This window comes from Eublepharis macularius, chromosome 18 (genome assembly GCF_028583425.1).
Source record: "Eublepharis macularius isolate TG4126 chromosome 18, MPM_Emac_v1.0, whole genome shotgun sequence".
In the NCBI taxonomy this organism is placed as follows: domain Eukaryota; kingdom Metazoa; phylum Chordata; class Lepidosauria; order Squamata; family Eublepharidae; genus Eublepharis; species Eublepharis macularius.
In genome coordinates, this window is record NC_072807.1 from 2,863,278 (window position 1) to 2,880,866 (window position 17,589).

The 17,589-nt window shown below is 47.1% G+C and overlaps 1 protein-coding gene across 1 annotated transcript; it reads right to left on the bottom strand.

Moving 5' to 3' along the window:
* Nucleotides 1-294: 294 nt before the first annotated feature.
* On the bottom strand, nucleotides 295-16,732 carry LPCAT3 (lysophosphatidylcholine acyltransferase 3). Its single transcript, XM_055002510.1, has 13 exons — nucleotides 16,518-16,732; nucleotides 7,744-7,851; nucleotides 7,517-7,623; nucleotides 7,283-7,376; nucleotides 6,941-6,978; nucleotides 6,113-6,291; nucleotides 5,735-5,843; nucleotides 4,322-4,408; nucleotides 4,053-4,219; nucleotides 1,662-1,809; nucleotides 960-1,118; nucleotides 723-849; nucleotides 295-617 (listed from the first exon to the last, which is right to left on the bottom strand). Exons 1-12 carry the CDS (start codon nucleotides 16,636-16,638, stop codon nucleotides 733-735), a joined length of 1,434 nt encoding a protein of 477 aa, XP_054858485.1. The 5' UTR covers nucleotides 16,639-16,732; the 3' UTR covers nucleotides 295-617; nucleotides 723-732.
* Between the last annotated feature and the right edge of the window lie 857 nt (nucleotides 16,733-17,589).

Below are 17,589 nucleotides of genomic sequence, written 5' to 3' on the forward strand. Positions count from 1 at the left end.
GATGTGAAGGACCTCAACACGAGACCATGGAGAGCCCCTGCCAGTCTAAATAAACAACAGTAAGCTTGATGGACTGATGCGGCTTCATAGGCAGAACTACAGTAGACGAAGCTGTTCCTGTTGAGACATAAGGGCGTGGGAGAGGTGACAATCTGGAGTGGTGTCCTGTAATACTGCGCTGAAGCGTTAGGGACTGCAGCCCTTCATTCTCTTAGTTGAGAGAGACTTCCCTGTGATCAAAAAACAGCCCAACGAGAGAAAAGCTAGAATGGAAAAAAGCAGCTCAAGCATGAGTGAAAAAACCAACTGGGACCAATTTTATCTAGCAGAATTGGAAGGTAGAAAAAGTCAGGCAGTGGCTCCATTCCCAGGTGGCAGCTGTGTCAGGTTCTTTACAATCATCTGACATTTCCCAAAACTGGAGTGTCCATGAGGAGAAGTCAATAGATAAGGCAACACGGAAGAGGGGTGAGGGGATTTGCAGCCTGTCCCCCTCCTTCTGGGCTTGCAGCCCCTGTGCTCTCTTCCTCCCTCTGTCACTTGGTCAAGGCTAGACACAGCAAGTTTGGCAGCTGATGCTTCTGTATTCCCCATGACAAATGCACATGTGGTACAATCTGAAAGCAAAAAAAATAATCAAACGTTGACACGAGAGCTCCTTTGCGACATTCTTAGTCCAGTACTTTCTAGGAGCAGCTGTCTGTCAGGTACACTTCTCTCACCTTTTGATTGTTACTCTGCTTTCTTTAACTTCTCTTTCCGTGGCACAAGTACTTTTCGGACAAAAGGCATTACAACCAGTAGTGTAAAAAACAACACATGGCCTAAGAAATAAACAGACTGGTATACCTGCAAAGAAAAGAAAGAGGCCAGTGCAAGGCAGCTTGCAGTTTCTCAACAAGTAAGGGGATGAGGGATCATCCCCACCCCCCCTCAGGGAATTTGGAGTCCCTTAGTACCTTGATCCACTTTTCCCAAGTGAAAAGGCAAAATGGCACCAGAGAATATCCCATGAACATCCAGTGGTTACATTGCTGAAGAAAATAGAACAGAGGCCGCAAGATGGTGACCGAAACCAGCTTACTCAGCAGCGGACTGTCTCTTACCAGATCAATAGCCTACAAGAAAAAGAACTCTAGTTAAAAGGATACTATTTTACATTACTTTGTCCTCACATGTCGTAAGAGAATTACATTCCATTGGTGAAAAGTCTAATTAGCAGGGTTGTCAAAGAATGTACAACAATACAATACATTAGAGCTAGATGAATGTTTTATTACATTTAAACATACTGTCACAAGTTGAGATGTGCAGGATATTCTTCTAATGTTGCGTGTGGCCAGATTGCCTCCCTGTTTCACTAATGCCAGAAAAAAGTCCTCAAAAACAAACAAACCCTTAATTTTTTAGCTTGTGGGATGATTTGGCTCTCTCCAATCAACTTAAGCCTTCAGTTGCCTAGCCCACCAGCGACATGCTTGCAGCACGGCTTTGAAGCACAGCCTGGTGTATCACTGAGGAAGCTCACAGAGCAGTTACAGACAAAGGAGCTCTTCCACATCCTCCCTGGTGATCGACGGTCACTAATGTCAGGCTCTTCCAACATTCCGCAGTAGAATTGGTTTCTCAGGACCCCCATCCCACCCTTCAGAGCTGCTCACCTGTCTTTCGACAACAACAATCAGGAACTCCATTTGGAAGCACACCAAGTAGCCACAGTGCAGCCCGTGCCAGATGGCCAGGAAAAGCAAAGAGATGGCTTGCGACACCAACTTGTTTCCCAGGAACTTCAGTCGTTTGTAGATGTAGCTGTTGATGGAGAAGGAAAGCGCTTAATCCAATGGGCACTCCGCAGCCTGAAAAAGCAGGACTGCCACCAGGGAGAATCTTGGTTATAAATAACCACTGGGACCATAAAGTGACCATTGAAGCGACACAACTGAGAAGGAAATTTGATTTCTGCTTCCTAAAGTTAGGATGTGGCTGAAATCATTTTATGTTTAGAGAAAGGAGGTCTGATGGATTTTTTGTTTTTTAGAAAACTGCGCAACTAGTTTTCCCTTTTGATGTATTCCTGGGTTTGGTTTCTGGCAATAGATATGTGTGTGTTCCCTAAAGAAATGCATACATTTACAAAGTTATCCTGTAGCATATTTTCCTCCTGAGAGATGCTGGGTTTCAGCTCTGCCTGAGACTCCTGCCCATGCTCCCCTCAGGAGGTGGTGATCTATCCATGGTTTAGAAGGGTGCCCTCTTTGGAGGAACCCATGGCAACTCTGTCCTGTGGCTTGTAACGAAATGGTTACAAGGGGTGAATTGGGTGCTGGTTGCAGTTAATCTGTTTAAAATAAAATGTTTCCCCAGGAGGGTTAATGGGCTGTAGGGCCAGGAAGGGGCCTGCAGGAGTCTTGGTAGGGGACGCCCTTCTTTCTGGACTACAGCTCCCAGCTGCCCCGGGCCAAGAAAGTGCAGGGGGAGGGAAGGGGTGGAGCAGCCTCAATGGATATACCCAGCCCTTCCTGAGGGGGAGTCAGTCACCACCTTGGTTGAGGAAGGAGACTCCTGCTGCTGGGTGAAACCAGGGTGCCTAGGCCCCAATGTGGAGGGCCTGGGAGGCAGCAGAAAGGAAATAAAGGGTGAACCTTCCCTGAGACCCCCCACCCCCCGCCCTTTAAGGTACAGTAGGGAACAGTGTGGTAGGGCAAGCAGACAGCGGTTCTCTTCTGTTTAATTTTCTACCCTATGGGTTCTGCAAAGGGGGGGGGGGGTCTACACCTAAGTGCTGTGCCTTTACCTGCTTTGTGTGCAAGTGTTCTGTATATAGTTATTGTATTATAGTTTTTTGAATAGAAAGACCCTTGTGGTGCTCTGACTATGTAAACCTCCCCCACTTGGCACGCTACAAGCAGGGAGGGAGCCCAGGAAACGGAGAAGGCGAGACCTTTGGGGAGTGGGGGGTTGCCAATTCTCCAGGGCCCAACTGAAGATCAGGTAATTCACTTCCCAGTAAGGAATTCAGCCGGAGGGATCTCACTGTCCCTCAGTCAGGCAGTGTACAAACCAGTGAGTGGTGGCAGCGATGGAGAGTGTGAGCAACGCCCACCAGGGACGGTGGGAGGCAGATAGCGGGGCTTGCAGGCCAACGACGGTGGCTCAGTTGCCCGAACTAAGAGCAGGCGCCCGTGCCACCACATGGCTCTTTATTAGTGCTGTTCAAGTTTCACAGTGGGAGGGATTTTTAAAATTGTAGCCCCCATTTCAAAAGTCATCCACCACTGGTGCTTTTGAGTTATAAAATTGTGCCAGGTCTTTTCTCACCTCTGGGTGAAGTTGTACAGTAGGTTGGAGGCCTTTGCATGGTGAAGATGATCACCTGAATCTAAAGGGCCACTGCAGTCAGACAACAGCCTCAGCTAGCTGTGTGAACATAAGTGCCCACAATTCCATATTACAAACCAAAAAAAAATTAGAACTGAGTCTTCTCCCACATAAATCTATCCAAATGAGATTAGAAGGGGAGAACGTTCTTCATGTTCTAGACCTAGCAGGGTCTTCTCTGGAACTGTCTCAGAGTTCTGGGATACTCAAGAAGTCTTGCTTCTGTTCTCGCAAGAAGTCTGCTTTCCCCTGTATTTACAGAAGCTTTGGAAGAGGCCAGAAACCTTTTCTATTGGTCTTAACAGCTTTATCATTCTTGGTCTTAAATAGATGTGCTTATTTTGCATAGCCACCTCAGAAGTAAGTTCCTAGTGGGGGTTTCTCCTAGGTTAAGTGAACGTAGAGCTAAGCTTGAAGCCCAAGGAATGATGCAGAACCCTGAACTCTTGCTCCTGATCTCTGAAAAGCCTAGTTGGCCCTCTTCAACCCTGGTAGTTTTACCAGGTGCACTTTTGAACCTCTCTCCTCAGCAATCAAGGTCAAAAGCATTTTCCAAAAACATGGTCAGGACAATGTTTGTGTAATATCTGTACATCCTTTCCCTTGCAAGACCTCTTCCACACTAGCAAGGCTACAACTGTTCTGTAGAAATAAGAGTGAACACCACAGCTTACCGGGCTACCCAGGCATTGGTGTTGGTGTTGAAGGAGGCAATTGTCCCTGTGAAGAAAGGTGTCGTCTCGAACAACCAGATTTTCATGTTGGCACAAGCATCCCATTTTGAGTGCCCCTTATCATCCTTTCCGTTGTATCCAAGGCCGGTGAGGATGCAAACTCCTTCCTGCAAGGAGAAAGGGAGAGTTTAACACTATGTGGCTGCTTTGGCAACACCTGGCCCGAATGGAAGAGAGCGCGCAGAATGGAAGAGAGATTCCAGACTTACTGTGACCAGCCAGCAGGTAACATACTTGTAGAGGATCACCTTGCCCCAGATCAAGATATACAGGCAACGGAACCAGAATGGCTGCTCCTACAAAGACAGCAAATAAGCCAGGTAAGATTTGTGCTGCAGGGCCTTCAGGAGATGCCAGAGGTGGCCAGTTCCTGCTGCATTTTTTACAGCATTTCAGATCTCGGCACTGACAGTGTGTCAGACACGGCACTCTGGGAAAGGGGTGTGATTTGGCTCAAGCAGTACAAGCAAATACTTGCAACAGGACAAGGGTCTACCATAAAGAGAAAAGATGTTGGCTAGAGCGACAGTATACAAGAGGTCAAGAAATGGTGTGCAGGCAAAGGACTACATGCACAGATGAGCCAGGCTGGGGGATTTCAAGCAACTCCTAAGACAGGTTACGTAGTTCTGCATGCACAGCAGCAGCAGCAATACCAAAAATTCAAAAGGGTACAAAGTCTTGTGTGAATTTCTGAGATCAATAGATGTGTAATTTTCTCAAGATTTGGATAAAAGAAATGCAGGGAATGGGTTTTTCTTTAGGGACTACAGCACTGCAAATTTTTATGGTGACTAGGAAAATCAATGCTAGAGGATACAGGATAGCCTCCAAGTTTCTTCCAGGAGGAAGCACCCATCAGGCTCAAGTAAACCGAAAACAACACTGGCAAGTTTGTAACACACGGCCCTGTACCCAGACAACAAGTTTTGCAACTGCCCAGATCATTCAGTTCTCCGGCCAGAAACGGGACAGTGCTAGGGCAGCTGCTGGGCTTAAGGGTAAGTGGCAGTGAGCTGTCACGTAGGCCTGCAGCCACCATCGCTGCAACAGAGCACTTGTGTAGATCCTGCCAGCGCCACGCAGCTGTCAGTTTCAGGGGTAGCTGTGTTGGTCGGCAGTAGAAGGGCAAGGTCTGGGTCCAATAGCACCTTAAAGGCCAACTTGATTTCCAAGGGATGCGCTTTCAAGAATCAAAGCTCCCTTTGTCAGATACAAGGAATGGAAAAAGGTCTTTATAATTCAGGCAGGGGGGGTATTGTAAATTAGAGTGTCAGGTAGCTAGCTCTAATACATGTAATTAGCTTGATAGAGCAGAGTGCAAAGTGCAGAAAATTAACACGGTCAGACTCTTAGAGTAGGATCTAGAAGATCCAGGTTTGAATCTCCACTCTGCCATGGAAGGCTGCCAGGTGGCCTTGGGCCAGTCACACACTCAGCCTAGCCTACCACAGAGGGTTGTTGTGAGAATAAAATGGTGGAGAGGTGAAAGATGCAAGCCCCCATGGGGAGTGAGGTTATAAATTAAGTAAATAAATAAGATGGATAGTTAGTGTCACAAAAGAATGGCAGAAGGAGCACGAATCTGATATTGGTGCTCCTTTGGGTCTGGCACTACTTACCAGATAAGTATCAGAGATGAGGTATTCCTCAGAGATATATGGAGCCAGTACAGTGTAGACTACCAAGAAGAAGAGACCCAGAACCAGGCGCTTAAGAGCAGGCACAAAGCTGAAACACGTATATGTCAGAGAAGAAATTCAGACCAAGTCACGGAGAATTTCACAATAAAGGGGAGTGGGGTAGCATTGTGGTGCAAATGGGGGCAGCCTATGCACACTTCATCAAAGTCGGGATGCCAAAATCCCCCGCCCACCCACCCCCCGGATAAACCATACTCCAGAAGGGTGCTAGGAAAGTATTATGCTGCCCAGGTAACATCGTTCACAAGGATCGCGCCTGAAACTGGTGCTTGGGTCATCCTTTACAAGGATGTTTACCTGCTGGGTCTTTGGCCTGGAACATCGGTCAACTCGCCCTTCACCAGCTTCTGATATTGTGTCATTGAGAACTGAGGCCCCACCATGAAGGCACCATAAAAATAAGAGAAGCCAGAGACCTCCAGTAACGTAGGAACTCCCCGTACAGCAAATCTCTGTTGTTCCTGGGTTAAAGCCCCCTGCATCACAACGTACAGAGCTATTAGCATCCACTGTCAAGACCCCTGAAGAACCCCCTTTCCCCAACAGGAAGACTTTCAGCCACTGGGTATGCTATGCAGCATCGTCAGCAATTACAGACATATCACGGAGTCTTGCGCTCACATGACGGTGTTTTATTTTTTCTGAAGCAACAAGACACTTCCTAAAATCCTACCAGCTACCTGACTTTCTAGCTTTCCTCCCTGAACACCGAGGCAGGGGCTGCCGCAGTGGGAATGGCAACAAGCTCAAGGACGTATCAGCAGATGGCATTACTCTGTCCAGTCATGACTTAGTCCTCTTCCCCCTCTCACAAATGTGCTTGTATCAACTGATCAAACATAGTCCACATAGGTAAGAGCCAACACTTAAAGTCTCTCACAGCAAATCTGAAGATTTGCTAACAAACACGGAACAAGTAGTATGTTTTGTGAAGGTTTAACCAGCTCTAGTTTTCATTATTTTTTCCCCTTAAATCATCCCACATCCACCTGCAATCTGGCTAGTCACTTGGAGAAATGAATTTTTTTGAGTGGCTATAATTTTAGTCTCCAAATTCCCCTGAATTCAGTTATTTTTTTACTTCCTGATTAAAGAGAAACAGGGAAGAAAATGAATTTCACTTACCACTTCCTTCCTGCCATCATAGTAATCTAAGGACAAACCTACAAAGAGAAAAAAATACAACATGATTAAGTGTTCACGGAAGCATACTGAAAGCGTGCTGAGAATTGCAAGCTAAGCAGACAAGGATCAGATCAGTGCCTGGTTAGAGGGAACGGGGGAGCTCATGTAAGCTGCAGCGAGCTTCCTCTAAAGAAAAGCAATATTCAAATGCAACTAAGTATTTTTGAAAGGGGGGGAGGTAACTTTGAGATCTCCAGCACTGATACGCACATATCACCATCTAAGCAGTAAGATTTGAAGGCAGGAGAAAAATTGCGGCTCCAAAATAAGAAGCAAACTTACCAATCAGTTTGAGAGTCAAGACACAGTGTGGCATGGTCCATTTGATGTCATAGTGCTCTGTAGCAGTGAAGTAGTAGCCGGCCATCAGATATGTCTGAAAGACAGCAGCCAGGATGATTCCTAGGCAACGTTCCCACCCACCCCCACTCCCGCCTCAAGTTTCCACAAAGTGCTTTCAGAAGTGGGCAAAAAGAGAATCTGACAGACAGATGCAGAGGAAAGGGATCTATTTACCATCTGAAAGATCAAGGTCGTGGCAACGGCAGTGACTGTGCGGCCCATAAGCCTCAGTATGAGAAACTGAACAAAGATACATATGAAGGAGTGGCAGCTCTGTGGTCCTGAGAAAAAAGCAAGAGGCAGGGTGTAAAAGACATACAGAGAAGGAGGTGCCACACACTCTCTCACAATCCAGGACTCACTAGTCACATTCCCATCTTCACCACCACCACCACCCTTACCGAAGTTGAAGTAGGCAAGTGAGAACCCCGTGAATGTGTTGTATAGGTGATTGAGGTAGAGCTCCTTCTGGAAAAGAAAATAGCGCTGGAACAAGGCAAAAGGGTAGCCTGAAAGAGAGAAGAACACCACAATGGGATTCTATTAAAATGGAACATTACACTCCCCAACTTGCAGATTTGGACAGCCTTGGAAGTTGGCCTCTCTTAAGAAAGGCAGGGGAACAGGAAAATACTTGTCTACTTTAAAGAGATGCAAGTATTTCCCAGGAAAATGCCAAGTAACATTTATAATATTAACACTCCTACAGGCTTATTTTAAATGTTTCACTGCAAATACTTAAGAAGTTAAAACCATAAAGAGTAAGTATATTAGCCAGAGTCCAATCAAAAAGTTTCCACCAGGAAGATCAAGCAGAACAGAACTCCCTTTTATTGGGCTGAGCAGACAGCATCCAAATGCCCCCAAAGGTCTGAAAATCCTGCTGAGGCTGCTTGCTCTCTGCCCAGGTGACTACGAAGCAGCTGAACTTGCCCTTTTCATGGATCCAGTCTCTGTCGAGGTTTCAAGTATAGGGCTTCAGTTCATCCCCATGTCCCGTGCCCGAGTGGTGTGTGCCTCACAGAAGGGCCCCGTACCCGTCTCTGTCTGCAAAGGACCCAGACACAGCCTGTGCCCTCCCAAGGACTGCTGTAGTACAAGAGGTTCTCTTTTGTACACATCTCAATGCATGGTGCCTGTCATAAAGCTGCTAGCAAGTCCACCAGGGATTTCTTGACTCGCTTCTTGATGAGATGCAATCTCTCTTTGAGCAATGAAAGTGACAGCACAGGTTTTCCCATCCATCTCACTAACATCATGTTCATCATGCCCTCTGTAGCTATCTCAACTCTGAAGCAGCATGAGTCTAGACCAAGAACCAGTTCTGCTCGTTCTCTGTACTTGTTGGGTGGACGACATTAGTCTCTTTCTCCAGCTCCACACACACCACCAGGTACAGGACTACAAACACCATGTTTTGTCACAACCATATTATAAACACAGCTATGTAACAATCCTGTATTGTAGGTGTGACCATTATCAGATCTCAGCAAGCTGGGAAGATTAAGACTGCACCCAGGTCTGACCCAAGAAGACATTTTAGCAGGAATTGAACCACCACATCTTTATACCAGTAGTCTTCAGTATATTCTAGTATCTTTTAAAATTCCTAACAAAATGTAACCTAATTGAGGCTGCAATCCTGTCCACACTCAGAATCACAGAGTTGGAAGGGGCCATACAGACCTTCTCATCCAACCCCCCTGCACAGTGCAGGATGAGCCTAAAGCATCCCTGAACAATATTCATCCAGCCTCTTCTTGAAAACTGCCAGTGAGGGGGAGCTCACCACCTCCCTAGGCAGCTGGTTCCACCACTGAACTACTCTGACGGTGAAAAAGTTTTTCCTAATATCCAGCCGGTACCTTTCTGCATGTAGTTTTAGCCCACTGCTTCGCGTCCTACCCTCTGCTGCCAACTGGAACAGCTCCCTGCCCTCCTCCAAATGACAGCCTTTCAAATATTTCAAGAGAGCAATCATGTCCCCCCTCAATCTCCTCCAAACTAAACGTTCCCAAGGCCCTCGGCCTTTCCTCGTAGGGCTCAGTCTCCAGACCCCTGATCATTCTCCTCACTCTCTTCTGCACCCTCTCGATTTTGTCCACATCCTTTTTGAAGTGAGGCCTCCAGAACTGCACACAGTACTCCAGGTGTGGCCTGACCAAGGCAGTATAGAGAGGGGCTATGACCTCCTGCGATTTTGATGCAATGGCCCTTTTGATACAACCCAAGACTGACTTTGCCTTTTTTGCCACCGCATCACACTGACTGCTCATATTTAGTTTACAGTCCACTCTTACCCTAAGACCTCTTTCGCATACACTACTACCCAGAAGTGTACCCCCCATCCTGTATTTGTGCTTCACATTTTTGTGACCCAGTTGTAATACTGTGCACTTATCTATGTTGACTTGCATCCTGTTCGCAACCGTCCACTTCTCCAGAGTATTCAGGTCTTGTTGAATTTTAACGCTATCTTCTTGGGTGTTTGCCATTCCTCCCAATTTGGTATCATCAGCAAATTTAATGAGCAGCCCTTCCACTCCTTCATCCAGATCATTGATAAAAAATATTGAAAAGTACCAGGCCCAAAACCGAGCCCTGCGGCACCCCACTGGACACCTCCCTCCAATCTGATGAAATGCCATTGACCACCACTCTTCGGGTGCAGTCCTCTAACCAATTCCCTATCCACCGAACTGTCCTATAGTCCAGTCTGCAGTCTTCCAGTTTACCCATTAGAATGTCATGGGGAACCTTATCAAAAGCTTTACTGAAATCCAGGTAAATCACCTTGACAGAGTTCCAATGATTCAGTAAGCTCGTCACTTGATCAAAGAAGGAAATCAGGTTGGTCTGACAAGATCTGTTGGGGACAAAACCATGTTGACTTCCCTGGATCACTAAGCGGTCCTTCAGATGCTTACAGATCTATCCCTTTAAAATCTGATCTTCCCAGCAACAGACGTCAGACTGACCGGCCTGTAGTTTCCTCGGTCATCCTTCTTCCGTTTCTTAAAGATTGGGATAACATTTGCTCTTCTCCAATCTTGTGGCACATCCCCAGTCCTCCAGGAGGCCTTGAAAATGATGGGTACAGTTTGTTGTTTTAGAAAAGAGCAAGAGTCCAGTAGCACCTATAAGACTAAGAATTTGTGGTAGGATATGAGCTTTCATGAGCTACAGCTCACTTCTTCAGTTTGTTGTTTGTCATCCCTGTCCGCCCAGCCAGCCCCCCTCCGCAAGCTCCAAAAGTTGATAGTAGTAAAATCAAGCTATCGTTGGTAACAGAGTGTGTGTCACCCATTTATTTTGATGATTTCCATTCACTTGGAAATAAGCCCCACTGAATGCAGTGGAACTTACTTCTGAGTAGCTGTGCATTGGCTGGCACTGTAAGTCTGCCTAATGCCTCTTCTTCTTCTTGACTTGAAAACTACCAAGGTATGCAAGTAGGGGTTTCTGTTGTGCCCAATATCTGCCCCTCCCCTTCTAGTCAAGCAAACACACACACACACACACACACAACCCCAAACCACCACAATAAAAATCCGCCCAGCTTAATGAAGAGTTCTAATAAATATGAGAGCTTGCTCACTGTTTTGTAATATTTATTTGGTCCTAATCAAGGCATCACTCTTTTGAACATAATCAGGATAATTCTCTTGCCCCAAGTGAAGCAGTTTAATTTCAGAAGCGGTCATTCAGCATGGTCCACTTCCCCCAATAAAGCTTTCTAGACTATTTTAATATTAGATAGTACAGATACAATTTTTATCATTCATCTTCCCTACAATGGGGAGTTCTACTTTTTTTTTATAAACTGGAAAAAAATACCAGTGACAAATCACAACTCCAGGCTGAACTGGAGGCTTGAATGCACATCTCCATATCTTGGGAGGTTCAAATTCACAACACTATGCACTGAAGTACTCTGGCTATCACATTTAATAATTTACTGCTGAAGTCAAAGGTTCTAAATGTTTCAGTCTTGCTTGTTCCTGCCTAACCTTCCAGATCATTAGCAGCAGCAGCACAAAGACTAGAGGCAGACCACAGGTTTTTAAGAGAATTTGAGGAAGTTTGTTACAACACTTGTCTCTGATGTGTGCATTCATTTCTTTTAAATTCTCTGGTCAAATAGATTTTTGACCATTACATAAAAAAGATCAAATCCATTTGCTTTGAAACTATGATAGGACAAAATAAATGGATGACACACTATTACCAATAGCTTGATTTTACTACTATCAACTTCTGGGGCTTGTGGGGGGCTGGGCGGACAGGGATGACAAACAACAAACTGAAGAAGTGAGCTGTAGCTCACGAAAGCTCATACCCTACCACAAATTTTTAGTCTTATAGGTGCTACTGGACTCTTGCTCTTTTCTAAAACAACAAACTGTACTTCTAGCGTGCAAGAGCTTATGATTCAAACTTGAAAGTAATCAAGATTCAAGATATCTGAGAACCAATTCACACAACCGCTTGGCACATTATGAGTTAAAAATGGGTTAATAATTAATAACCCTAATAAGCCATAGGTACAATCCACTATATTCCTAAGCATATCTTCGTAAGCCTGTAAGTTAGGAACTTTGAAGAAAATGCTGATTCTGCAATAGATTTCAGGGTATGTACTTCTTGGGAAAGTTGTTGGCTGCCGTACAGCCCCAGCCTCTGAGCATCTCAAGACAACCAGTCATTTCATGTAATGGAATAGTCTCATCATGTTTGCGCCACTGTGACAGCAACAATACAGAGAAGCCTGCGAGCTATTTTATTTATTTAATTTGTAGTCCGCTCTCCCTGCATGTGAGCTCAGAGCAGATTCACAACTACCTTTGCATTAACCTTTGTATTAAGAACAGCAAGTACCAGAGCCAGTTTGGTGTGGTGGTTAAGAGCAGTGGGACTGGAAAACCAGGTTTGATTCCCCACTCCTCTACTTGAAACCAGCTGGGTGACCTTGGGTCAGTCACAGCTCTCTCAGAACTCCCTCAGCCCCACCCACCACACAGGGTGATTGTTGTGGAGATAATAACAACATACTTTGTAAACCACTCTGAGTGGGTGTTGTTATCTTGAAGGGCAGTATATAAACTGAATGTTGTTGTTGTTATTATATTTCACCATCAAAATGGGACCCAGTGGCTGCTTCAGCCCATGTCTTATCCAGTGCCCCCCTTGCTTAGCAGAGGCGCAGGCTGTCTCAAGAGAGCAGAGGTGCAGACAGGGCACTGTGGAAGCTGCTCAGTTCCCCTTGCATCCTTGTGAAGCAAGCATCGGCCTAAGTCTCCAAGGGCTGCCTAGCCCATCCTGGTTCCTTTGTCATCTGTTTCAGGTAGAATCACGGCACAGTAGTAACTATGGAGGCTCTATTATGGCCTTCCAGGAACCACAAGGAAGGGAAGATCAGCAAGAGCAGACACTTCAGCTGCTCAAGTTGTGTGTGGGCATGAGCACATGACAGAATTGCATCTGGATGGCAGTGGGGGCCTCCAGCTGCTCCCCAGCTCCATTCTGGACTCTAGGAGACCCCAGCCTTAGCACCTCACTGAGAAACAACCTGGTGTGGTGGACTGTCTTGGAAGAACTGTGGTGGGACAGATTATGCAAGTGGAGAAGAGGGTTGCGACTATCCTTTAACTTCCTCTGTGAAGCTCTTTGCGTGACCTTGAGCCAGCCACTGTCTCGGCCTAACCTACCTCACAGAGCTGTCAAGAGGACAAAATGGAAGAGATCAGAATCATGCACAGCACCTCCCGGACCTCCACACAGGAAGGGTGGGATAAAAATGGGATGGACAGATAGGATAACGCCCGTTCAGCTTTAGTGGCAAAGGAACTGTGTAGGGAACAGATGCAGAAAAGCTAGGAAAGAAGAATGGCACCCCCAACGAGAAGGAAGAATAGAGACAAGGAACGGCTGCCAGTGTCCAGCATGACCATTCGCCTGCATGACAACAGACTCCCCTGGATGAAGACCGAAGAGAAGGGAAGATGAAAATCTGACAAGCACTGTGACTGTGATCACTACCCATCTTACAATGGGAACTAAGCAGCTATCGTAGCTATAGGATGGAATGAGAAAGATAAACAGTTCTGTAAAAGGAAACGATTACCAAGTTTGTATACAGGGAAATCCCAGAATTCCTGCAAGTGAGGAGTTAAAAAAATCAATTTATAAAGAAGAGCCTGAAGTGAGTTACAATATTCTTGAGCTGCCCATCAAGAGAAAGGCTGAAATGCTGTGGCATGAGTGTATGTCGCTACACGGGAAAACTGTGTTGGGTTCTGATAGTGCTCGCTCCCTTTAGGCCCACTTCTCTTGCTATTGCAGTAGCATCACAGCTGTTAACAAAGCCAGCAGATTTGCCTTAGCCCATTCCACAACCAATCATAATCCATCATTCCCATACTGTCCTGTTAACAGGACAGCCACACCTTGACAGGGAGTCCATTGTGTAACCTGTTGGATTTGAATGCTTTCCTAGGGTGTGTGCTTGTTCAGACTTGTGAATCCTCCTTGGAAGATGCACATGCAAGACATTAAGTATTAATCCTCAAAGCATCCTAAAGTGTTGCAAGTCCACCAGGTGACACAATTCTAACATTCCGGTCTTGAATGTTTCATATGAGAGTCACTCATTGCCATGTAGCTGTGCACAGGATCGGGATCTCAACAGTTTCACCATATACTTGTTTTCTTGCAAGTAACTCTTACCAGTACTCTGGGACTTAGTTCCCAGCAAATACGTTCTAGACTTTGAACTCAACAGGACTTCCTTTAGCAGTCTCACTTTAATACAAGGACATATAGAAATATGTTTTGCCAGATATTTTTTTTTTGTAAACTGCAAGCTATCCAACCATGCTTTGGTTTTTAAATCATCTCTGCAGTGCAAATTCTACAACTTCACAGAGAAATTCTTCCATTTCCCATTTCAAAACATTTCTGTCTACTAAAACCATTAGCCTTTTCATTTTGGCAGGTGGGCAGGCATATTTCCAGGGCCATCCCAAAGGCTTTTGGTAGCACAGGTGAGCTATGACTTGGTCCTCACATTCAAAATACAGAAAAAAATTCGATCCTTTCATTTATAAAGAGATAACATTAATTTTTTTCACAGAGAAACAAATATTAATTTCTGTCTAATTTGACACCTCTTAAACCCTGGTGTGCCGTAGGTGGCTGCCTAGTTCATCTATCTGGTCAGCCCATTCCTGCTCCCCCACCCTACTTCCCCGTTTCTGAGAGAGATGCATCTCTCATATGTAAAAGTCATTCCTTAAATTTATGTGAGCCCTAGAGTGAAGGTTTGTATTTATGTCATGTATTTACTTGTGCTGGTCTTTTAGGAATAACATTCAACTATCCACATTTTGCTCTCTTGTCTTCTTCCCTGGCTGGCTAGTTTTAAGACAAAACATAACCTGTTTTGTTCTAGGTCATTTCTAACACCAGGAACAAATTAAGTGCCCCCAAAGTCCATCTTGCACTGGGCTGTGCACCTGCAGCTATGTATGGTGTGTGATAGGAATAATTGCTAGGGGCTGGGAAAGAAAAATTGCTAGTGGCTGGGAAGCTTGAAAGATGGAATACATTTAGAGCTGAAAAACTCTGCAAAGCACTGACCCAAGGCCAGCATTACCACTTGAGGGGCATTTGGCAAAGCAGACACTCTAAGCATAACTGCGCTCCCTCAGTCATTCAGACTTCTCCCATCAATCTCCAACTGACTCAGGGAACCTAGTAGAATCTGTAACTCACATGGTATCTCCATAGCTATCTTCAGTCTGATGCTCTTCTCTCAAAGATTGCATAACAAAGAAAAATGGAAACTCCTGGACCCTAAAGGAAGCCCCACTTCCACATAAGTATTTGTAGAAGTGCAGTCTCAAAATCCAGCCAGCACAGCATTCAAGCTCTTAGGAACTTGATTTTTAAAATTCATACTGTTTTCAAGTAGATGTAACTGAGGTGTTGGGGGCAGCGGGGCGGGTTTGACCCCTAATGTGAGATAACAGGACTCTTAACCCCTTTAAAAACAGTGCAGAAAAGGTAATTTGATGGATGTACCTGCACTTGTTGCTTCTGTATTCTACACAAAAGGAAAAAAAATAAGGGAGCTCTTGTGCCATCTCGTTTGCACCACCAGGCCACTCACAGAGCCATCCATCCAGCTCTTTACACCAGACCAGAGGACATCACAAAGGCCAGGGAGAGCAGTCCACAAAAGGGAGAACAGCTACCCTACAGAATCAGACCAAAAAAAGGCACTGACCCTAGCATCCTCTTCAAACGGCAGCCAAGCCAAAACCTCTGGGGAATTCACAGCCAGAGCACTGCCTCCACTACTGCTGGCCCTCAGCCCAGATTCATGTCAACACAGGAAGCTGCCTCATAGAAAGGCACAGCCGGTCAATGAGAGACGGAATGGTGTAGCGGTCAGCGTGTCAAGACTAGGACTGGGGAGGCCTGGGTTCAAATCCCTACTCTGCCTTGTAAGCTTGCTGGGTCATCTCAGGCCACTCTTTCTCAGCCTAATCCACTTCACGAGGCTGTTACTAGGATGAAAGGGAGAACAGAGTGTGCCACCCTGAGCTCTTTGTACCGAAGGAATATAATCAATCCAGTAGAAAAGAGCAAAGAGTCCAGTAGCACCTCTAAGACTAACAAAACGTGTGGTCGGCTGTGAGGTTTTTTTGAATCAGAGCTCACTTCTTCAGATACATATCACAAAAGCTACACATTTTGTGAGTCTTCTGGCTGCTACTGGACTCCTGCTGTTTTCCACTGCTGCAGGCACTCGCACGGCCACCCATCTTGATCCATCATCAGTCCAGCACTGCCCACCCCAACCAGCCGCGCTAAGCAGGGCGGCAGAGGGGGCACCGCCAGGGCACCTTCCGCCCCCGCCCTCCCACTCCGGCCCGTTCCACGCGCGACCCTCTGGAACCCCCGTCTCATCGCAATCCCCTCCCCGCCAAATCCGGCCTCCCCCCTCTTGCCCTCACAACAGTCCTGCCAGGTAGGCTAAAGATGGCTTGACAAGCTGCCAAGCAAAGGCAGGAGGGAATCGCGGAGCACCTCGACGAGGCCCCGCGACGCCCCTCGGCCCCCGGCCGGCTCTCCACCCCCTCCCGCCGGCTCCACCCCGGCCGTTACCCACCCAGCAAGATGGACAGGATGAGGCGCAGCGCCTGCTCCGAGGAGCCGAGAGACTCGGCAATCTGTGCCAGGCTCATGCCGAGCCGGAGCGCCGTGTCGCCGCCGCCGTCCTCCGCCGCCATCTTTTCGGCCGGGCCGTTCCGCCGGACCCGTCCCGAGGCCCCCTCAGAAACCGGCAGCAGCGGAAAGCGGCAGCGGCATCACCGAGTCGGCGGCCCCCCGCACTCAGGCCACGCCCCTTCGGCCTCCTTTCCTGCGCCCATTGGTCACCAGCCTCCCAGCTCCCGCCTCCCATTGGCTAACAGGTGGCAGGAGGGTGGGGCCACAGGTTCCAACGCTTAACTGAGGCAAAGGTTAACCACGGGCCCCTCCCCCACCGCCTCGCGCACACACGTGAGAGCGGAGCCCGATTGGCGCGGCCGGAGAGGGGCGGGAGCCCATTTCCTATTGGGAAAGGGGGGGCGGCTCTCGGAGCAGGAGGCGGTTTCTCGGCTTCTCATTGGCCGTCCCAAGACAGGAGAGAGCCAGGCAGGGAGGGGGGCAGGAGCAGGAGGCGTTGCCGAGGTTACTCTCGGGCACGAGGCAGGAGGGAGGCGTGGGCGTGGCCTCCGGGGGACCAACGGACGCTTGCCCGAGCTGTCAGTGCGGCGCTGGAGGCACGCCCCCTCTCATGAATATTAAGAAGGCGGGGACGCGCATGCGGCTCCGATGAATGGGCGTCGGGCGGCACCTTTTCTTGCGCGTCTTTTGTGGGTGGAGGACAATGGAGGGGGGGCGGTGCGTCATAAAAAACTAAGGCTAATACAATCCAGGCAGCAAACTGGTGGTTTACATTTTTTTAACAAAATAGCAATTTACCTTTTTTAAAAAAAAATGCATTAACGTGACCGTCATCCTTTCCAAGCAGGGTGCCTAAGCGCGGTTTGTTGCCCTGGTTCCCTCCCTTAGTCAAGATGCTCCTGTAATGGTGGTTGTGGGTTTTCCGGGCTGTATTGCCGTGGTCTTGGCATTGTAGTTCCTGACCTTTCGCCAGCAGCTGTGGCTGGCATCTTCAGAGGTGCTCAGGTAAGGTT

Bases quoted from the DNA above. Each gene is read 5' to 3' on its own strand.
- LPCAT3 (XM_055002510.1), bottom strand. From the start codon at position 16,638: ATGGCGGCGGAGGACGGCGGCGGCGACACGGCGCTCCGGCTCGGCATG. The intron at 7,624-7,743 runs GTAAGGGTGGTG...CTTTTTTCTCAG, and splicing joins ACTTGCCTACTTCAACTTCG to GACCACAGAGCTGCCACTCC. The intron at 6,292-6,940 runs GTAAGTGAAATT...GTTGTGATGCAG, and splicing joins ATGATGGCAGGAAGGAAGTG to GGGGCTTTAACCCAGGAACA.